At 49.9% G+C, this 22742-nt stretch overlaps 1 protein-coding gene across 1 annotated transcript in view; it reads right to left on the reverse strand.

Moving 5' to 3' along the window:
- Positions 1-1790: 1790 nt before the first annotated feature.
- The window catches only part of IQGAP3 (IQ motif containing GTPase activating protein 3), a 44889-nt gene continuing 23937 nt past the window's right edge, over positions 1791-22742 (reverse strand). Inside the window, exons 20-38 of the mRNA XM_011928432.1 lie at positions 20353-20436; positions 20120-20191; positions 19949-20018; positions 16698-16906; positions 15829-15981; positions 15365-15528; positions 14802-15026; positions 13489-13629; positions 11473-11557; positions 10841-11073; positions 10327-10459; positions 10091-10193; positions 9321-9447; positions 7522-7609; positions 6457-6669; positions 5286-5452; positions 4879-4980; positions 4317-4425; positions 1791-2965 (exon numbers count right to left, since the gene is read on the reverse strand). Of these exons, the coding sequence (XP_011783822.1) occupies positions 2852-2965; positions 4317-4425; positions 4879-4980; positions 5286-5452; positions 6457-6669; positions 7522-7609; positions 9321-9447; positions 10091-10193; positions 10327-10459; positions 10841-11073; positions 11473-11557; positions 13489-13629; positions 14802-15026; positions 15365-15528; positions 15829-15981; positions 16698-16906; positions 19949-20018; positions 20120-20191; positions 20353-20436 (2592 nt within the window). The 3' untranslated portion in view covers positions 1791-2851. The remainder of the gene's footprint in view (positions 2966-4316; positions 4426-4878; positions 4981-5285; positions 5453-6456; positions 6670-7521; positions 7610-9320; positions 9448-10090; positions 10194-10326; positions 10460-10840; positions 11074-11472; positions 11558-13488; positions 13630-14801; positions 15027-15364; positions 15529-15828; positions 15982-16697; positions 16907-19948; positions 20019-20119; positions 20192-20352; positions 20437-22742) is intronic.

Raw genomic sequence — 22742 nt, forward strand, 5'->3', positions numbered from 1 at the left:
CCATGCCTAGCTAATTTTTGTATTTTTAGTAGAGACGGGATTTCTCCATGTTGGCCAGGCTGGTCTCGAACTCCCAACCTCAGGTGATCCACCCAGCTCGGCCTCCTAAAGTGCTGGGATTACAGGCGTGAGCCACCATGCCTGGCCTAAAATACCTATATTTTTTAGAGATGGGAGTCTCACTATGTTGCCCAGGCTGGTCTTTAACTCCCTAGACTCAAGCAATCCTCCCATATTGGCCTCCCAAAGTGCTGGGATTACAGGTGTGAGCCACCATGCCTGGCCTTTTAAAAAAGAGTTTTATAGTTTCATCTCCTACAGTTAGGTTTGTGGTTCATTTTGAGTTTATTCTTGTATATGGTGTGGGGTAGGGGTTCGACTGCCTCCTTTTGCATGTGGATTTCCAGTTGTCCTGACACCATTTGTTGAAAAGACTATTTTCTCTGTTGAATTATCCTGGCACCCTGCACTTAATTTTTTTCATGCCACCTTGTCTAAGAAGCACTTATATTTTTCATATTCCCAAATTGTCCTCTGAAGAGGTTATACTGGCATATAATCCCATCCATAGGAGCTAAGAGACTGTATCTCAGATTGGGCATTGAAGGTTAGCAAGGACATTAATGAGCTCAAGCTTATCAGGGACACACAGCAGAGTGGAGTGTGCAGGGTGCTTGAGAGTGTCATGAAAGGGGAGGTTGAAGGAAGTAAAAATGTTTCTCTCAGAGAAGAGAAAAAATGCTGGGGAATGTATATCTGGTGGGCCTGAGTTTAAAGCCCCGTTCTGCTCCTTTCCAGCTGAGTAGCCTTGGGTAGCTGTCAGATCCAACTCTGAACCTCAGTTTCATCATGTTAAACCAAGATGGAGACCACAACAACCTTTGTAGGGTTGTTGTGAGGAGTAAATGTATGTAAATATCCCAGCCCACAATAGACTCTCAGTAACAGTAGCTATTGTGACATTTCTATATGTGGTATATGTGGCTGAGATCATGTGATTGTGGGGGAGCATTGCAGCCATTTGGTGAGTATGAGATTTTTAATGATGACTGATCACATGTAGAAACTTGGATCTACTGGTAAATGTCACTGTCACCCAGAGCAAGGCAGTACTTGAAGTCTTTGCTGTGACATGTCAAGGGGGGGGAGGCTGTGACTGAGATTGGATGTGACAGCAAGACAGATCCTGAGTGACAGAATGGAACGGCGTAGAAGGAGGCAGACTGCACCAGGCAAAGGTGTGTCCCCAACAGGAGCTGCCTGGGAGTTCAGATGTCAGGGCAGGTGTCTGTCTCTACTGTCCCCTCCCCAGCAGACTTCCCTCCCTACTTTCTGAAAGCAAGGAGGAAAGGAGGGAGCTTTCCCCTCGGAAAGGAGATCTTGATCAGAGTGTAGAATCTACAATACCTAAGGAGTTATGGCTTAAGCACCTTTGATATCACCACCCAAAGCTCAGGAAAAGAACCTGCTGGAACTGTGTGTAAAATGGGTGGGGTTGAAGTTAGAGTGGCTTCCCTTCTCAGCTTTAGTCTTCAGAGTGGCCGATAAAAACAGAACCGAAACCTAAGCATTCCTTCCTCCTCTCTGTCCCCCATGGGAGGGAAGAGAGAATAAATGCCACATCTCATTAAGCTTTTACGAGCTCAGGCGGGCAGAGTGGGCCCACACGGGAGGCAGGCAGAGGGCTGGGGGAGGCTGCAGGAAGGATTCTCCAGTTCTCTCAGGGAAGATGTGTTCCAGAACTTAAAGACCAGCTCCACAGAAAATGAAATAAGGGTTAACAACAGATGTGGGAGTAACAGCTGCTTTTATTAACATCAGAAGGGCAACAGTACAGGAAGTTGGGTAGATGTGGGGACAACAGAGACTGTGGCAGAGGCAGGACAGAAGATCTATGGGAATTGCCTGGAAGAGTCAGCTGTAAGGCATGAGAATCCTGAGGGTAAAAGAGAAAAGGGAAAGACTCCTCTTTGATCTTATGAAGCTGAAATAACAAGATCTTAAACATGAGTGAGAACTCTGTTGCCCCAACCTAAGGTGACTTTAAATCCAAGGTATAAAACATGGCATGGATATTAGTTTGAATAGGGAAAATGAGAACTCTCTTTGAGCTAAAAAAAAGAAAGCATTAAAACCCTGATTAAGGCTGCACAATGATCCAGTATGTAAGGATGGGAGAGAGAATAAATACCCTAGTGACCCACATATTAAACAGACCACAAACAAGAGAACAAGACTTGAGGCTAATGGAATGTCAACTTGCCCATGCCGCCGTGGGGGACAACAGTGCCACAATGCCACATGGGCACTAACACACACTGCATCCCCCCAGTCCCTGCCTGGGTTGAAGGGTATGCAGATCACAGCAGCAGAGCTGCCTAGATTCAGGCAGGGCAGGAACACCCACTGCTGATGCAGTGGGAGGTAGGGATGGGGAGCCTGGCCATGGCTTTGTGCGAGTGCAAAGAGAAGGAACACAGAGGTGAAATCAAGTCACTGGGGCAGTGCTTGTAATATTGGGGTGACCGTGGGAGGGCAGTAGCAGACACAAGAATAATGGCCTTCCCAGGCCAAGGTCCATGTTCTACCATCCGGCAGGAAAGCCAGGGGTTTATCATACGTGATAAAAGCCACACAGCTGGACTCTGGGCAAGGCCCACTTTAGCCAGTTAGAAGACACACTGTCTGTGGCCAGGCAAACAAGCTCCTCCCAGCTGGGGAAGAGGTGAGAATCCCTGGGCCTTGCCTAGTCCTGAGGTCTGGGTGTCTGCAAGGAAGCTCAGTGGTGAGTTAGTGTTAAAGAAAGCATCCAGCGAGGTAAGAGGGGCTTGGGTAGCACCCTTTGCTTCTGTCACTTCCGCAAAAACTTCTTATTGAGGAGGAAGATGAGAAGGTTGACATTGACTTTAGCCTTGTTGAAGAGTTTCATGATAGCCACACCCTCATACTGGAGCTGCAGGAGGTCCTAGGAGGGAAGAGGCAGGGAGGGGAGTTTAAGGGCTTCTGAATGTGGTCCAGTCAGATGATGTACAAAACACTCACATCATGGGGCCTTCTGCAGTCACCAGTGGCACTGGCCACTGAAGTAGGGCATTGAAATCTCACTTCACAAATGAGGAGACTGAGGCAAGAGAGGTACAGTGACTTGATCAAATGTCAGCTCAAGCAGAATCAGGGCTTGAAATTGTTTTCCTTATTTTATTTATTTATTTTTTTGAGACACAGTCTCACTCTGTCTCCCAGGCTAGAGTGCAGTGGCGTGATCTCGGCTCACTGCAATCTCTGCCTCCCAGGTTCAAGTGATTCTCCTGCTTCAGCCTCCTGAGTAGCTGGGATTACAGTCAGGTGCCACCACACCAGGCTAATTTTTGTATGTTTAATAGAGACGGGGTTTCACCATATTGGCCAGGCTGGTCTCGAACTGCTGACCTTGTGGTCCGCCCGCCTCGGCCTTCCAAAGTTCTGGAACTACAGGCGTGAGCCACTGCACCCGGCCAAAATCATTTTTCTTACTCAAAAGGCAAAACAGCAGAGCAAAAAGATTTGGATTTAAAACTACTGCTTGGCCGGGCACAGTGGCTCATGCCTGTAATCCCAGCACTTTGGGAGGCCGAGGTGGGCGGATCACAAGGTCAGCAGTTCGAGACCAGCCTGACCAACATGGTGAAACCCCGTCTCTACTAAAAACACACAAAAAGTTAGCTAGGAGTGGTGGTGTGCGCCTGTAACCTCAGCTACTCAGGAGCTGAGGCAGGAGAATCGCTTGAACCTGGGAGGCAGAGGTTGCAGTGAGCCGAGATCGTGCCATTGCACTCCAGCCTGGGTGATGGAGTGAGTTTCCGTCTCAAACAAACAAACAAACAAAAAAACCAAAAAAGCAACAACAAAACCCAAAAACACCACTGCTTCACTCCTTTCCTGAACACTGGCCTATGACTTAGGCCAGCTTCTTAACCTTTTAGCCTAGAGCCTGTAAAATAGGGATAATACTTCAGAGCTGTGGAGAGGATTAAAGGAGGTAACATGTAAAGTCCCTGACATGTGATAGGGCTTCAAATATTAATCCTGCTTCTGACACCAGCAGCCCACTCCACTCTCCCTGATGCTTGCCAGTGGGGTCTGTGTCAGGGCATGGGGAAAGGGGGGCCGGGGCTGCAAAGACCCCCACCCTTCTCTTCGGGAACAGACGATACTGATTGGGTGAAAAACTGAGCTGGTGTCATCTGAGGACTAGGGAAGTGAGGCCAGTTGCTCTCTTCAGGCCAGCACCTAAAGCCCAGCAGGTGTCCTGCAGGCTCATGGGACTGTCCCCTCACCTGATAGTGAAGGTGAAATCGCTCCATGTCCACACCCAGGAACTTGGCATTTACTTCAAACTTTCCTGCCTCATCTCCCGGGGTGATGTCAAAGATGACGTTTCTGAAGCTGTCAGGAACAGGATTCAAAACAGGAACCCACTGCCTCTTTCCAGGGCTACAGCCACATTCTTGCACCTACTGCTCCTCATCCTGGGCAGCGGTGTCATCCAGAGCCAGCTTTCCCTCTCTCACTCCCAGAGGGTCCAGCTCGCTGTCTTCTCCTAGTTTTACTTCTGCTCCCCACACCATGTCTTTATCTGCCCCGCCCTACCCAGCTGTTCTCACCTCTGGAAAGCTTTCCCAGTACCCTCTGCCTCAGGGCATCTAGAACTGTGCTAGACCATGTCCACGGCCCTTCACTTTCTGTCTGGGCATGCTCTATCTCCACCATCATTCTAGCAGCTCCTTCAAGACCGAGACCATGCTTCTCCTTCTCTTCCACCCGGTGCCCAGCCCACAGCACCATCCCCAATTTAGAGGACAGGAAGGGGCTGACATCCTGCCCTCCAAAGACACATACTGAGAGGCGGGAAGATCTTCAATTTCCACCAAGACACCCTTTTCCAGGAGCTGAGCAGCAGTGTAATGAAGAGAAGGCTGCTTCTTCCCCTTCCCAGAACTCCTGATTAAAAGAAGGCCCCAGAGAATTCATCCAACAAACACTTTACCACCAAAGAAACTTGTTTTGTGTGGCTGGAAAGGAAATGAGACCCCAAGAAAGACTTCTCACTGATGGAAGACAGAGGAGGAGGGCTGCACTTGAGCCCAAGACTTTGTAAGTGAGGCTCAAAGACCAGACTTACGAAGGGACCGTGCTGTGCTGGGTGAGATTCCCCTTTCACAGCTGGGAGATAGTGGGGCAAAGGTGACATGGGCAGGGGTGAGAAGTCACACATAACCATCCAAGTACGAGAAAGCAGCACCTACTTGGAGTTGGGGGCCAGGTGGTCCAGGCAGGCCCGGATGTACTGGCTGTAGTAGTCACCCTGCTCCTCATAGAAGGTGGTCTTAGTGCTCAGGCCCTGTAATGTGGCCTGCAGCTTCACCAGCTCCGCCTTCCGCCTGTGCCTGTGTCTGTGCTGGTTGCGGATGTCCTGGGGTTGGGGAACAGAGGGAGGGATGAGTGGTCCTTCCTGGCAGGAGAGACTTAGGGCCTGACACAAGCCCAAGAGCTACACACTGAGGCTCTTTGGAAGAACAGGCTTCAGGGCTGTTTTCCTAGAAGGAAAATCTCAAGGATGGTATTCCAAATCCTTAACGCATGTCCTCAGGGCCTCTGTCCATTGAGGACTAACTGGTTTCAAGGCCTTTGTTTTTTGGTAAAAGAAAGTTACAAGGATACTTTTGTAGGTCATAAGCTGAGGATTGGGTTTTCATGCTCATGTGTGAAATACGCTTCTCTCAAACCTGACCTGGGCACATTACCCAGCTAATGTGGAAAAAAAAAAAAAAAAGAGTTGCAAGAACACCCTCCTCCCTGAGTAATTTCAAGATCTTTCCTTCAGGCCAGGTGTGGTGATTCACACCTGTAATCCCAGCACTTTGTGAGAGCCTAAGGCAGGCAGATTACTTGAGGTCAGGAGTTTGAGAACAGCCTGGCCAACATGGTGAAACCCTGTCTCTACTAAAAATACAAAAATTTGGCCAGGTGCAGTGGCTCATGCCTGTAATCCCAGCATTTTGGGAGGCCAAGGTGGGCGGAACCTGAGGTCAGGAGTTTGAAACCAGCCAGGTCAACATGGCGAAACCATGTCTCTTACTAAAAATACAAAAATTAGCCAGGTGTGGCAGCGCACACCTGTAATCCCCTTGGGAGGCTGAGGCTGGAGAATCGCTTAAACCCAGGAGGTGAAGGTTGCAGTGAGCCAAGATCACACCACTGCTCTCTAGCCTGGATGATAGAGTGAGACTTTGTCTCAAAAAAAAAAAAAAAAAAAGATGTTTCCTTCAAAACGGACCCTCAGCCTTACTCTGGCTGGTGACAATTTTGGGTGGGCACTCATCAGGAGGGGCCCACCAACATTTATGGATTAACATGTACATGCACACGCACACACACATACACAAAGGCATACGGAGCCCAGGCACGGGTTGTTACCTTGGCCAGCTCGTCCACTAGCCCCTGGTAGCCGTTTCTGGCGCTGACCAACCCCAGGGCTTCAAGTTGGCGCAGGTTCCGCAGGACACGTCGCTGCTTCTCTGCCAGTGGCAAGAGGGAGTGAGCTGTCAGTGAGCGGTGTCGTCGCAGTGGCTCCGGTGTCTGGGCTGCACAGGCCTGGCGTCGGCTCATCAGCTGCTTGTGGGCTGCTTCCTGGGGACACAGGGATGCTGGAGGGGTCTACCAGGCCCTACCAGTCTGCTCCCACACCAGGGAATGCTCCATGGGCACCAGCAACAAAGGGAGGCCTGAGATTTTTCTGGGTATCATTAAGAAAGTGCCCCAGAGCCCAGCCTCTGCAGGATATGGCTGGGGCAGAGCATAGCTTATGAAGAATATCAAGGTATAACATCGTAACACATGGTGTCACACATGGGAGGGCCTCAGATCACCTCATAGATCACCATAGGGGAAGAGTGGATCAAAGAAGACCCAAACCCAGGTCACGGCATAAAGAATTCCGGACAGACACTAGCTGTGACTTCCCAACAATGGATCTTTCTGATGGCACAGGATGTTTGGGGGCATTTCCCTGTCTGTTCTGTTTTGGGACATACCTCTACTGGCCATCCCCACCTTTTCTCTGGGAAGACCCTGGTTCAGTCTTCGCTCCAGCAGGCCCAACATGCCCCTGGCCCCCCACCCGCCTACTACCTTCTCCTGCCTCCAGGCGTTCTAGCAGACCACTCTTCTGAGTACAGGCCTTCCAGAGGTACCTTCCCAGACTGCCTCTCAGTGCCCCCCCATAGCCCTAGTGTTGGTGCTTGTTTCAGTGTGTGCAGTGGGGAGAGGTGTGGGGCCCCATGACTCTATAGCCTGAGGCTTCCCAAGGCTAAAGTTGTGTCCCTCACCCTGTAGGCCACCAGAGTTTTCATTACTGGTGAGCATAGGTGTCTGCTTCTGGCCGACTGTGGGTGAGGTTCAGAGGAGGGAAGCAGCAGCGGTGCAGCTGGGGTGAGGTGGGGATGAATGAGACAGAACCTGTGGGCTGGTGCGGCTACCCACCTGCTCTCTGGAAGCCGAGAGGGACAGGATCTCCTTGAGGGTGTCCCCAGGATGGAACTGTATGATATCGGCCAACAGCTGCTTGGTGCTGCACAAGGAGGCAGTGACGGAGGAGAGGTAAGGGGCAGGGGAAGGGCCTGGACATGGGACTGGCCAGAGGTCTAAGAGTAAGTGGACCATGCTCTATAGCATGGCTGCAAGGAGGTAAGGAGAGAGAGCGAGGGATAGGGGATGTCGTAGACTAGGATACCTTCCCTACAAACTACCTTCCTTTGAGTCCTTCAGCTGAGCACACATGTCCTTCCCGCCCAGCCATCCCTTCTCCTTAGCTCTCAATGCATCTGACACCCACCTCCCTCTTGGTGGTGCTGTGTTCAGCCCTAGCCTGACCCTGCTCTCAGCCCTTTGATGGGCAGGACAAAGATGATACTCAGCTCACTTTTTTTTTTTGAGATGGAGTTTCACTCCTGTCACCAGGTTGGAGTGCAATGGCATGATCTCGGCTCACTGCAGCCTCCACCTCCGAGGTTCAAGTGATTCTCCTGCCTCAGCCTCCCAAGTGGCTGGGATTACAGGTGCTCGACACCACGCCTGGTTAATTTTTTTATTTTTAGTAGAGACACGGTTTCACCATGTTGGCCAGGCTGGTCTCGAACTCCTGACCTCAGGTGATCCACCCGCCTCGGCCTCCCAAAGTGCTGGGATTACAGATGTGAGCCACAGCGCCTGGTCAGCTCGCTTGTTTATTGAGTGCATGAGTGGGTGGAAGGGGGTTGCCTTGTTGGCAGGGAGTTTGAGCTGGCACTTTGGCCCCACTTCTGCCCAGACGACCAGCCCACCCCTACTGGGAATCCTCCCTCACTTTTGTAGAACTGGGGAAGAAAAGCCCCATGCCCATCTCCTGACCATCACACTCAACAAGAATGTGGAATTAGGCTGGGCGTGGTAGCTAACACCTGTAATTCCAGCACTTTGGGAGCCCAAGGCAGGCAGATCACTTGAGGTCAGGAGATCAAAACCAGGCTGGCCAACATGGTGAAACCCCATCTCTACTAAAAATACAAAAATTGGCCAGGCTTGGTGGCAAACACCTGTAGTACCAGCTACTTGGGAGGCTGAGGCAGGAGAATCGCTTGAACCCAGAAGGTGGAGGTTGCAGTGAGCTGAGTTTGCATCACTGCACTCCAGCCTGGGTGACAGAGTAAGACTCTGTATCCAAAAAAAAAAAAGCGGAATTAGAACATGAGCTCTACAACCCACTGGCTATGGAACTTTGGATAAATCACATAACTACTGAGTCTTTCCTCAACTATGAAGAGGAGAAGCCACCATCTACCTCATAGCTTGTTTCTAAGAATAAACGATAACATATAAAAAAGCCTTTGGGCCAGGCGCTGTGGGTCAAGCCTGTAATCCTAGCACTTTGGGAGGCTGAGGCAGGTGGATGGCTTTGAGGCCAGGAGTTTGAGGCCAGCTTGGGCAACATGGCGAAATTCTGTCTCTACTTGAAAAAATAAAAAAGCCATTTGGTAAACAGCACAATATGCAAACATCTGCTGTTGCCAATATCTTCACCATTCCTTTACTTTCAGTATAACACAGAGCAAAAAGCTGAGGATATCAGACAGAAAACAGCCAAGGCTGCAGCAAGGGGAATAAAGGTAGGCTTCAGGGAGAACTTCCTGAAGGATAAGGGAGCCCAGGAAGAAAGTGAAATGGGCGCCTCAAAGTAAGGCCATTTTACTGGCCTCAGGGCTGGGGAGCTCAGGTAGGCAGGGGCAGAGGCTGGTGTCACCCACCTCAGAAGCAGGCTACGGGTGTTGGAGTCATCAGTGTCTGCCTCCAGTCCTTCAAACTTGTTGGTCAGTGTCAGGGACACTTCTAGCTTGCTCAGGTCCGTGTGCCCATCTGCAGCAATGCTCTCCCCTGAGGTGTGGTGAGGAATGAGAGGAAGATAGGCATACACACACATGCACGCACGCACACACCGATCGGGTCATGTTAAATCGGCTGCTCTACATGTCCCTCTTCCAGGAAGTTTTCCCACACTGGCCTGCAGAACCACCCTGTGCCCCCAACCCTTAGCACCGATGGAAGGGCTGTTACCCACAGAGCATACCCTCGTGTTACTGGGGCTGTGCCACCCCCACCCCCTCAGCCCTGGGTGCCCTGAGGGTAGAGGAGCCATGCCTCCCCCAGCCTGCAGCTCCTGGCTCTAATCACCATCTTCATTCTATCCTTCCTCCCAGTAAATTGGCTTCCTCCTATTCCATGGCCCGGAAACGCCTCCTTCTCAGAGAAACCTAATGAGACCCTTATCCCTGTGCCTCTTTCACATCATTTAACTGGCCATTTACCTGATGATCGTGGGTCCCTCTACTGTCTGTCTACCTTCTCCACATCAATCTGTGTCCCTGTGCCCATGTCAGGACTAGAGGGAGAGCATGGAACTAGCCGCCTGGCACAAGACCTAGACTGCATGGGCGCGCTCTCATGGCCTGTCTGCCTTCCTGTCCCTCCCTCCCTGCAGGCCCCTTAGCTGGCCCCGGCTGCCAAGGAGGGCACACACCAATAAGGTCAGGGATGGTGGGCAGCTCCCCAAGGTCCTCCAAGAGCTCATGCAGGGGGTCTTGGTGATCAGAGGCAATGCAGTCCTGGTGCTCCAGCAACAGCTGCAGGACAGAGGAAGAAAAGGAAATGTAGGGTCTGAGCCAGGTCTTCTCCCTGGGGCCAGCCCACTACCCCATCACAGGCTACCAAACCCCTGCCCACCCAGTCAACACTCTCCAGATCTCAGCCCCTCACCCTGTGCGTGTTGACCAGCTCCCCCACGGTAATGTACACCACAGGTTTGGCCACAGCCACCATGTCTGAGTACTCGTCCACTGCAAAACGCTCCTCTGGCTCTGGCACCTGGCAGGCTCTATGGATGAACTTCCTGTCCAAAAGGAGGGCATGTGAGAGAGCAGGGAGGGCATGTGAGAGAGCGGGGAGGGCCAGCACCCCACACATCTTCTGTCCCCATCATTTCCCCAGCCTTCTCCAGCGATTGCTTAGGCCAATTTGGACTCTCTAGTCTCAGCTTCTGCCCTCTGTCCTGCCCTACCTCCGTCCCAGTAACCCCTCAAGCCAATCTCTCTTAATAGTCTCCTTTTCTCTCCACTGGGGGGTCCTTCCAACAACCTATCCTCCACCCCACTCATTACGCTCTTCCCTTCTATTTATGCCTCTTGTCCTCATGGATTCTGGAGGGGAGAAGCGGGATGTCAAAGATGAGAAGAGGGAAGAAAGGGGACAGGAGAGGAAAGGGACCCAAGACCTGAACTTGAGGTGTGTTTCCTCCAGATAGTCATTCAGGACCCGCAGGTGCTGGCTCTGCCCAGAGAAGGCCTTGCCAGCTGCAGCATGCTGTAGGAGCTGAGCCACAGCCCCCAGGGCATGGCGCTGGGGGGCAGCCAGGGTGCCACCAGCTTCCATGGCCACAATGTCGAAGGCGTCAGGAGCCACCACAGCTGGGTTCAGGAAGCGGTAGTACAGGAGGTTCCCGACCACCTGAAGGCAGAGGAGACTCTCCCAGAAGTGTCCAGGGGCCACCTTGACTGGTGCAGCCCCACATTCCCAGCTTGCTTGGCTGGAAGGGATACCTGGGCCAACCCCCTCACTTCAAAGAAAACAGGCCCAGAGCAGGCAGGCAACTTTCTCAAGGCCACACAGCAAACCTGAGCAAGAGCTGGGACTTGAATCCAGCTCTCCTGACAAGAAGCCAGTGTTGCCCACTCTGTTCGCTCATGCCCCAGCGTGAGCCAGGCTCCATTTATAAAGGGCAGCATATTTCCCTCCTTGGATTTTTATGGCATAGGATTTTTTGTGTTTTTGTCTCAGTCTGAGGATCGCAGGTACCAGCAAAGCAAAGGAGGGATTGGAAGGTGGGGGTGGGAAGATAACACTTGCCTTATAGACCTCGCTGTCTGTAGCGTCAGGGAATTTCTCTGCCAGAGTTGCCTTCAGGACTTTGGCCACATATCGCATCCCGTACCTGGGGACAAAGAAACAGGTGCACTGTGCCTGTGCCTGTGCCTCTGCCCATCTCTTTCTGCCACATATAAGAGCTTGAGTGCATGGCTATCTCTTCTCCCCCAGGCTCAGCCACTCCAGAGTGGAGCTCAAGCACTGTCCCTTCACTATACATAGCCACCTCCCTGCTGCCTTCCTCTGAACATCTCTGGGCCTTGTCCATTCCTCCTGCCTTGTGTCAGTAGTCAGGACCAGGGGCCTATTATCTACTAAATGTCTCACACAACCTCCAACCTGGCTTGAGAACCTCTTCTTTGAGACTCTCTGGTCTCCCCTACAGAGCACCCCAGATCACCATAGTCATCCCCCATCCCCCAGAGGCACTGTTAACCTAAAGCTTGGGTATTTGACACTCACAGCCAAAACCCTGTCCTAGGACAGTCTAGGTGGCTCCGAGGTAGTCAACCTTGTCAGCTGTCACAGAGCACCTGTGAGTGGCCTAGTCTGGGCTAGGGGCAGGGTCCCGAGGAGATCAAGTAGCCAGGAGGAGAAGCTCCAGTTTGGACTCCACCACCAGCCAGAGATATTATCTTAGGCTATTTCCTTCCCCTTTGTAAGTCTGTCCCCTGGTCTAGAAAATGGGAATGATCATTCTTGCCCTCTCTTCTCACAGGGTTTTTTGAGGCTCAAGTGAAATTATGTCTGCAAGAGTAGTGCATAATGGTAGAGTACTATTCAAATGTGCTAGACTTCATTATCATTATTATTCCTATTATGGATGTGCCACCTACAAATGTAATTAAATTCGTTTAAAAGCAATTTCCACTCCTAGGGTACCAGAGACAGAAGTTTACAGCTCATTGTGTACTTTCCTTTCTTAAGCCTAGAACAATCTTTTCTTATTCCTAATTGTAAACTCTTAATCCAGTTCTCCAGGTTTGGGGAGCAGGGTTATAAACTCTGTGGGTTCCCCCTTTCAGCATCCTCATCTTGCCCTGGGCACTCCAGCCTGGGCAACAGAGTGAGACCCTGTCTCAAAAATAATAAAAAATAAAGAAAAACAAACAAAAGAATGAAATCCTGCCATTTTCGACAACATAGATGAACCTAGAGGTTCGTGTTAAGTGACATAAGCCAAACACAGAAGGACAAATACTGTGTGATCTCACTCATATGTGGAATCTAAAAAAGGTGATTTCACAGGAGTAGAGAGTAGAATGGTGGTTACCAGAGCCTGGGGAGGGTAGGAGAGGGGGAGAGAAGATGGGGAGAGGTTGGTCAATGGGTACAAAGTTATAGTCAGGTAGAAAGAATAAATTCTGGTGCTCTATTGCACAGGAGGTGACTATAGTTGATAATAATGTATTGTATATCTCAAAATAGCTAGAAGAGAGGATTTTGAATGTTCTCACCACAAATAAATAAATGTTTGAGGTAACAGATATGCTAATTACCTTGATTTCATCATTCATTGCACAATGTATATATGTATCAAAACATCACACTGTACCCTATGAACATGTACAATTATTATGTCAAAAAATAAATGTAGAAAACCAAATGTATTGACTAAATTTTAAGAAAAGAGAGAACTATAAAGTACTTTATGGGCTTAACATATTTATTTTTGATATTAGGAACTGAAGAGTCCCATTTTCTCCTCATTTGCTCTTAGATAATAAAGTGTCCCTGAGATCATTTTAGGGTCCCTCCTCTGGTTCCACTGACATCTTACCAGGCCACACGCAGACCTACATGCCATCTTTCAGCTCAGCTGTCTAGCAGGAGCTTGGAGCATTCCCCACATCTCTCCAGGAACCCCTCTGAGTACCCCTGGCTCTATCTCCCTCCCTGCCTTCCTCCCTGCAGGACTATCACCCTGCTCTGCTCCCCATGGTGGCCTGGCCCTCTCAAAATCCCATGTGTAGGCTGGGGTGGGGCTGTTGCACATACGGAATTTGGTCCACAGATGAAGTAATGGCTGCAAGGAACTTATCAGTCATGGCGAGGAGGTTGCGTAGGGCGATGTCCAGTTGTCTCTGGACCTCGGGGTGGCACAAGGCCTGTTCTGGGGTGACATCGTACGGGAGATGGCTATGAGCAGAGAGAGACAAGGTATAAGCAGGAGCCCCCTCCAATGGCCTCCTTCCCCAAGGCCCTATTCCTTAAACTCTTGTCTAACAACAAGAGCTCATACAGATGTGCTAAGGACAGCTCAGCATGCTAAAGGAGAAAGGGCCAGAATGAGAGAAAGGACTGGAGAAATGCAATCGGGAGGTGAAGAAGACTTGGAGTATCTACAGGGAAGCTGGAAGAATGTAGGAAGGAACAGAGAACCTGGAATCTATGGACACTTCTAAGGGGAAGAGATGACAAGCAGGCGGCTGCGCTGCAAATAGTCTTTGGGAGTTTGAAATAATGGAGAGGCTGGGCCAGAGCCTTATAGTTTCCTCACCTAAAGCCTCCTGTGCCATCCAGAACAGCCACCAGGATTGCCTGCTCGCCTCCGTGGCTATGTTTCCCTAGCACCTAGAGACCTGAGCAATGACCCCAGGTGATAAGGGCAACCTATTTCTCCCACTATCTCATTTGCCTATTCATCTATAAATAGAAATATTCGTCTATACCCCTATAAATAGGAGTCCATATCCTAACTCCCAGCAATTTTTTTTTTGGTAGGGGGGACAGAGTCTCACTCTATTGCCCAGAGCTGCAGTGCAGTGGCACGATCTCAGCTCACCGCAACCTCTGCCTCCCAGGTTCAAGTGATTCTCTTGCCTCAGCCTCCCGAGTAGCTGGGACTACAGGAGTATGCCACAACACAAGGCTAATTTTTGTATTTTTAGTAGAGATGGGGTTTCACCATGTTGGCCAGGCTGGTCTCAAACTCCTGACCTCATGTGATCCGCCCACCTTGAGCCCCCAAAGTGCTGGGATTACAGGCGTGAGCCACTGGGCCCGGCCCTACTACCAGCAAATTTGACACATTATTTGCAAGCACTGACATAGCAATTAAGCACATTTGCATATTCATCTGTACTCATTTTATGTTAAGCCCACCAGGTCTGGAGTCATTTACATTAGTTTCATGTTAATTATCAGAGGGGGTCTAAAAGACTACCTTATTCATGCCTAAAAAGCTGGTATCATATTTGCATAAATCAGCATGCCCATTTATATGCCACCTTCAAAGTACACCCAAGCTTCCCCAGTAGGGTCCAGACACAGCTGATCAAAAAGAGCTCTCCCTCTGCCCATGTGCTCACCTGCGCTGCCCTGTCTGGGCCTCAGTCTGGTTGATCCAATTCTTATAGAGGTGGACAGGGTCTGTGTGGACACTGAGCACTTTGTCCTCTAGCACGTCCTGGATAACCTTGCCCAGAATCTCCTGCAGGGCACTCTGTCCCCGCCCATTGCGGTAGAATCTCACCACCAGCCTCACTACTGTTGGGTTGCCTGTCACCACGTCCTGGGGCTGCTCCACCTTTGACCTGTGGTTTAAGAGGTCATTGAAGCTAGTCTTCTGCCTCTGTGTAGGACAAACCGTTACTTTTCCTTTTTGAGATTTTGGCTCTCAAAGCCTGCCCTGGTGTCCCCGCTCTTAAGGAATGTCTTGATATCTCTCTCATTCTTTGTATTAGCGTGTCAGCCCATATCCTCCCACTGTGCTGTCCCAGATGTTTTAGTTTCTCTACAGGAGGCAGAGAAGAGAGGTCTTCTGATTCCATTTCCACCCTTAAGCCTCAACAAGCTGTCACCTTGTGAAGAAGCCAACAGGGGTATCTCTTAACCCATTCTCTCCCCATTCCTTTGTGTCTGGAGAGCCTACTTGATTTCCTCCTGGAGTGCTGTCTTGAACAGCTGGAGCAGGAGATAGGCCTCTCGGCGGCTGGAGGCATAGTTGTACAGGCTGAAAATCACTGCCTCCATGAACTTGGTGGTTTTGTTCTGTGGCATCTGAAAGATCAGCTTGGCCAGGTAGATGGGCTGAGTCTGCAAGCAAGAGGGGAGACAGGAATGGCTGACCATGTACTTCGAGGACCAGTGATAGGATAAAGAAAGGTTTTCCCCTGATGGAAATCTGGAATGGAGAAAGCACTACCACACTTTCTCCAGGTGCTAGTGACATTCCAGACAAACAGGGGAAGAGGTAGTCTCCTTTCCTAGGGATAAGGAATTAAGATTATGGGAAAGGACACCTTGCATGGTGTCAAAGGCACAGACAAGAAGGCCTTGAAGTCTCAGACCCTCAGGAGATGGGAGAGACTTCTCCTTGGAAAGTCCTCTGCTAACCTGGAGCAGGTAGAAGAGGTGTTGGTATGCTTCTAGTTTCTGCCGTTTCTCTTTGCTCAGTGACTTTAATCCCTTCTGCTTGTCCAGAACCATCATATCCGACAGCTGTTCCTTATTCCTCTTGGTCAGCTTCTTGCAGTGGGACACCACTTCCTGCAGGGGTGGAGGAATGGGTGATACAACCAGCCTAGGCCATCCCAGGGCACAGAACATATGGTCTAGAATCAGTGCCTTGAAGAGCCAGGGCTTTCTGCTCTTCAAGGAACAGGCATAAGCTGGGGGAGAGAAGCAGTTCTAGGGTGACGAAGGGCCCCTCCTAGTGCCCTGAGACTCCATCTGGTTCCTCTCCTGTCATGGGAGTGAGTCCCCAAAGAGAACTGGGTTGCCAGGCTGAGGAATTGTGTCTATTTGGCTTTTGCTATTACTTCTTATTAGACTGCTATACACATTTGAGGTGGAGCTATCACTATATCACTATTACCCTGTCACTGCATATTTGTATAGTAAATTATGATTTAAAGAGCTTTCATATCTATCTCTATATTTGGCCTGGAGAGGTGGACATTCTCATTATTCCCAGTTTGCTAATGAGAAAACAGACTTAGAAGTGAAATGAGCACCCACAGCCCCATCCCTAGGAATCAGCAGAGCCAGGCATTCTGATTTTAGGTCTCATGCTCTTTCTACTCTGTCATGGGTCCCCCGAAATGATTTATTAGAATGGCAGAGGGCCACTGGAACAAGGAACTGAGTCAGGTGGTAAAATCCACACCATTTTGAAAAAATTGATTAGCAAATAGAGAATGGTCAGCATCACATCTCTAGAGGTAGACAGATCTGGGGAAGGGGAGGACTGGTGGGCCCCACACCTGCAGAGTGATCCGGTTCTTCACCAGCAGGCCAATCTTGATGTCCATGATGTTGAGGTCCTGCTCCAGCTGCTGATTGGATCGGATCTTCCTAACTACCTCTTCCTGGAGCTTCAGCAGCTCTGCCTCAGCCAAGAAGTCCTGCTGGCTTTGATTCAAGAGATGGGCAAATCTGCGGACCACACTGAGAGGAGGGTGGGGTGCATGCACTGGGAGGAAGGGAGGAGGCATCAGGATTAGGCATGCCTCATCAGAGGCCTCCTTGCCAGTCCCTGCCCCAGAGTTAGCCCACCCCAGTCCCCTTTCTGCTTGGAATCAGCAGGTCCCCAACCCCAGTCCTCTTCTAACTGGTTCTGCTTGCACTTGGAGGGCAGTGGGTAGCCTCTTAGCTAGGCCTGTCCCTGAGCCCCGGTCTTATAACTGGAGATGACATAATAGCTGCTCTTCCCCTACCTCTGATTCATCCCAGCCTGGGCCTATCCCAGGGACCTCTGACACTAAAGCCAGAGCCACAGCTCCCTCTGATTATCCTCCCAGACCTCCCTTGTCTACCGCAATTTACCACTCACTTCTGCTGGGCCAGCCTGCTCCTCCTACCTGCCACCCACCACTCAGCCCTGCTTGCCCTCACAGTGTTCCTCTGTCAGGAGTGTCTGTACACACTAGGAAGGACAGGTAGATGGGATGGACAGTGGGCTTTATAATATAGGGGAGGTCAGAGCTAGCTGGTGATTCTCCTTGAATCACCTTTGGAATTGGTATTTGAGCAAAAAAGAAAGAAGCCTCTGAGCTAATTTATTGGAAATAACAACAAAACAACTAATACATAGAATGTTTACTATGAGACAGAAGCTGTTCTAAGTGCTTTACACACTTAAGACCACCTGTGAGGTCAGTACACTATAACTATCCTCTCTTACCAATGATAACTCTGAGACTCAGAGAAGGTAAGCAACTTGCCCTACGTTACACAGTTAACAATAAATGAAGGAGTTAGATTTGGAAGATGAATAAAACTAGTTCCTGTCCCTAAAGGCAGTCTAGTAGGGAAACTAGACAAATAAACCACAATTCACTGCAATGTGGTTAGCACTTTGAGAAGAGCAAACATGGGGATCTTTGGGAAAACAAAAGTGGGTTGCCCAACCCCACTGGGGAGTGAAGAAACACTGCAAGAAAGAGGTGAGACACCCCTGATGTCGGTGAAAAGGAGGTGGAGAGGGTGAATGTGGGGAGTGCTCGAAGTCCAGTGTATCTAGAACACAGTGCAGAAGGTGTAGGTGGTGAGGGGCAGGTCAGTAAGGTTAGAGGTGCAGGGAAAGGCTGGATCACAGAGTCCCAAAGCTGTGGTTAGGAGATTGGACTTTACCCTCAAGGCAACAGGGCATCACGATAAGTCTTAAGGAGGTGAGTGACATGATCACATGTACAGGTTTAATGGATTAATCTGGCTACAATAGGGGAACAAAATTTTTTTTTTTTTTTTGACAGAGTCTCTCTCTGTTGCCCAGGTTGGAATTCAGTGGCATGATCTCAGCTCCTTGCAACCTCTGCTTCCCGGGCTCAAGAGATTCTCCTGCCTCAGCCTCCCAAGTAGCTGGGATTACAGGCGTCTGTCACCACATCTGGCTAATTTTTGTATTTTTAGTAGAGACAGGGTTTCACCATGTTGGCCACACTGGTCTTAAACTCCTGACCTCAGGTGATCCTCCTGCCTCAGCCTCCCAAAGTGCTGGGATTACAGGTGTGAGCCACCACCATGCCTGGCCTGGGGACAAATCTTTGAGGAGTGAAGAAAGGTAGAATCCAAGACAATTCATGGCATCTTGGATTCGATGAAATACAGCATATTAACTCCTCAAAACAACCCTACAAGACAGGTATTAGCATTATGTCCAGTTTATAAAGGAGAAAAGTGGGCAAGAAGGAAGTTAATTGGCCAGGTGTGGTGGCTCACGACTGTAATCCCAGAACTTTGGGCAGCCAAGGCGAGTGGATCACTTGAGCCCAGGAATTTGAGACCAGTCTGGGCAAAATGGGGAGACCCCCATCTCTACAAAAAATCAAAAGTTACCCAGTTGTGGCAGTGTATGCCTCCAGTCCCAGCTACTCAGGAGGCTGAGGTGGGAGGATCGTTTGAGCCTGGAAGGTTGAGGCTGCAGTGAGCCGTGATCGTGTCACTGCACTCCAGCCAGGGTGACAGAGTGAGACTCTGTCCCAAATAAATAAATAAATAATCAATTTAAAAAAAAAAAAAAGAAGTTAAGTAACTTGCTGAGGGCCACACAGCTAGTAAATGGTAGAGCTCTGAGTAAAGTTTGGGGGCCAGTGAAGTCAGGAGACAGCACTAGGGAAAAACAAATTCTTCCAGAAAAACCATAAACTGAAGAGAAGAAAAAGAAGACAAAGAATGGCCAGGACAATGGTATTAGTGTAGCCACAGAGACAAAATAGAATGGGCTAGGTTGGGGAGAGGGAAGGAGAGAAAGAAGCTTGTTGACAGGAAGCAGACGGCCTGAGTGTGCATGACCAGAGAAGGGACAGGCAAAGTCCCTGTGGGCAGGTCAGGGGCAAAGAAGGACTGAGGAGGTGAAGGAGAGGATTCCTGAACAGGACATTTCACCAGAAGCCCAAGAGTGCAGCCTCAAGGCCAGGAAGGAAAGGGGTCTACTGCTTCAGGAACTCAGGGGCTAGAGGTGAATGTGGAAATGGACTACTTGTCAATTTCACAAAAAGGAAGGGGATGCCATTTGCTGGGCTTCTGAACTTGTAGAACAAGGGCCAGGAAGGAACTCTTTAAAGCTTTAAATGAGCACTCAACTAATGGGGAATATGGAGCAGGAAGATGGCACTCCTTGGGTGCTTCTCACATTCCCCACACCACAGAATGGACTCTGTGTACCTCACCAGGCCTTGTTTGTGCTGGGCCACAGAGGTCTGGAGGGGAGAAGTTGGAACCTGAAGGAAAGAAGCAAGATCCTTTTCTTTTTGCTTTGGTGGTAGCAATAGGTAGATAATCTAAGCTTGGTACAAAAAAAGCCTGATTAGAACTTTCACTGTGACAAGGCTATCTGTGATTGGGATGAGAAGGTGGGCTTTTGTTACAACCCCTGCTCCACGTTCCTGCACAGACAACTTGTGACTACCTTCCCCTTACCTGCTGTGCAGTCCCAGAAGGATGTCTAGACCTGCCTGGCTCTGTGGGGTACTCTCCCTCCCATCAGCTGGGGAGGGTGGATCAGGCAGCTCACCTAATATCCTGTAGTCATCCTGGGCTTTCCTGGCTCGGAAAAATGCCTGGATCTTTACAATGGACTTAACCTGCCACGAACACAGATGGGAAAAGGGTTGCTGGCTGTCCTTGCTCTAGTCTCATGGGTAAAGGTTGGGTATGTGGGCAGGGGGAGCAAGGTGACACCCACGTTCTTCTGGAAGTAGTGCAGACGCCTCAGGTATTGCCTCCGAGTTGCCCACATCCGGGCCCAGGCCTGGATCTGGGAGAAGAAACACACTGCCTCAGCTCCAGCTTGGGGCCCACCCTCAGTCCCAGGCCAATTCAGCCAAATCCAGAGATCACAAGGAGGTGACAATACTGCAAGATTGTTCTCAGAGGGTCTTTCGAGAGAAAGAAGCCTGCCAAAACCACTGTAGCTACCTTGATTATGGCATCCAGGTTTGCCTTAAAATACTGCAACCGCTCCAGGTAAATCTTCCGCTGCCTATAACCCCGCCAATGAGCCTGCAAATCAGGAGAGAAAGGGCAGTAACTCGAGTAGGTCTCCTTTGGCCAGAGAGGCTTTTAAGAAAATCCTTGTCCTGGGCTCTCCAGGGAATGGAAGTGGGCAGTTAAGTAGAGGGGGAAGGGGAAAGTGGTCCTGTTCTCAAAGAACTTCCAACTTCATGGGGAAGACCAAATGGCTGCACATAGCCAACAATGCCCTCTGCCATACTCTCTGGTCCCAGAACAAACACCCACATACCCACACCCACACACCTCTAACCAATACCTCTTCACAGAAACTCAACTATAAGATACAGTCCTAAAAGATAATAAAGCATACACCTACTCACCAACTTCACCAAAGTATGTACCATATCAGCCTAAAATACACTCATACACCCATATGCAGACCACCCACACCCTATCACACACTCCACCCTCCCTCATGTGCACAGAAAGTGGGCAGAGAGCAGTTTGGAAATGAATGTGGTTGTGTGGATGGGAAGTGTGTACAGGCACAAAGCCGTGTGCTCACCATCTCTGCCAGGGGCCACCTGGGCAGCAGGTCACTAATGCTCTCATAACTCACATTCTCTTTACAACACAATCCAGCTCCTGACTCTAGCTTTCAGCAAATCTTCCCACCAAGGTCCCCAGTAATTCAGCTGTCAGGCCAATGGCCTCTCCCCTAGCTGATCTGCTGCAAAGGGTCCAACTGACATCTGCACAAATCATGCCTCCTTTGGTCTCTAAAATCTCAATGCCCTCTTCCATTCTGGTCTCCTTCCTAGGAGCCTTTTCCCTTTCACTCCAAGCTTGTGTGGGATTAATTTTCCTAAAGTACCTCTTAGACTGTCCCAGCCTATTTCCAGAAGTTTTCAACCATCTGACCCCACACTCCCTATTTGACTTTCCACTGGTCCCCACCTTCTTAAGGATCCTAGCTGCATCAGACTTTTCACTTTCTTCTAAACATGCCTTATAGTTTTCTGTCCCCAAACCTTTCATACCCACCCTTGTTCCCAGCCCTATCTCTACCCACTGAAATCCTTCCCATCTTTTTTTTTTTTTTTTTCCTTTGAGACAGGGTCTCAAAGGCTGGAGTGCAGTGGTGCCGTCATGGCTCACTACAGCCTCCACCTCCTAGGCTCAAGTGATCCTCCCGCCTCAGCCTCCTAAGTAGCTGGAATCACAGGCATGTGTCACCATGCCTGATTAATTTTTTGTTTTGTAGAGATGGGGTCTTACTATATCGCTCAGGTCAGTCTTGAACTCCTCGGCTCAAGTGATCCTCCCACCTTGGCCTCCCAAAGTGCTGAGGTTACAGGCATGAACCACCATGCTTGGCCCTTCCTGTCTTTTAGTCCCCATGTCCAGCATCTCCCAGTGCACAGGCCCTGGGAGATACACTACCACTGACACTACCACTGACATTATCTCAGTTTGGTAAAACTTGGGAGCAACCCCTGTCATTCATTTGCCCCCAGCCCTTCCTAAAGACAGTTCTGCCAGCTTTCCCTCAAGGCTTACATGGCCCCTCTGTTGGGAAAGGATGTAAAAGAGGATAGCTTGGTCCATGACGCCAGCTGTTCATGTTGGAGCCTAGAGGTCAGGAAGCCCCATTTCCATGCCTGCCCTCAGGACTCTTTCCTTTCCTCCTCCAGGTACTGCCTGGAAAGTTGCTGTGGGAAAAGGCAGAGTGGTCTGCTCTCTGCCCTTTCCCACTACACAACCTCCACCAGGCTCCTTAAGGCCTCTGAATTGGTCAGAATTCAGGACCCTGGCTGGGGTTCTGGCCAGGGTGGGTCAGAGCTTTTAGGAGATAAAATCTCAGCACACCTAGGCAGCCTCATTTTGGATTTTCCTTTCCCCTGGCAAGAAGCTCAAGGCTCTGGGCTACCTCTCTCTTTCTCTGTCTCCCAGAACCCAGGCCACAGCCCACACAGCTCTGGTACTAGTGACAAATGTTCCCTCTGACTCCATCTTCTTTCTCACTGTCGGTGTGGTTTTTCATCGCCTTAGTGTGAAATTCCAGACTGGGCTTAGGATGGAGAAATCCCTATGATTCAGACCACTAAATACAGATCACTAAAGTTCTGTATTGAGTTCTGGGACCAATGCCCCGAAAACAAAATCTCATAATGGCTCCCATCAATGGAGCACTTACCACACTAAGTGCTACATGTAATTTTCCTACTGAATCTTCCCAATCAACATACGAGGTGAGCACCATCATTATGAATGAGAAGACTGAGTGCTAGAGAGGGCATAAGGTGCCCAATGTCATATGACTCAGAAGTGGTAGGACCAGGGGGCAAACTCCA

This window comes from Colobus angolensis, unplaced genomic scaffold, assembly GCF_000951035.1.
Source record: "Colobus angolensis palliatus isolate OR3802 unplaced genomic scaffold, Cang.pa_1.0 Scaffold77, whole genome shotgun sequence".
NCBI classification, from domain to species: domain Eukaryota; kingdom Metazoa; phylum Chordata; class Mammalia; order Primates; family Cercopithecidae; genus Colobus; species Colobus angolensis.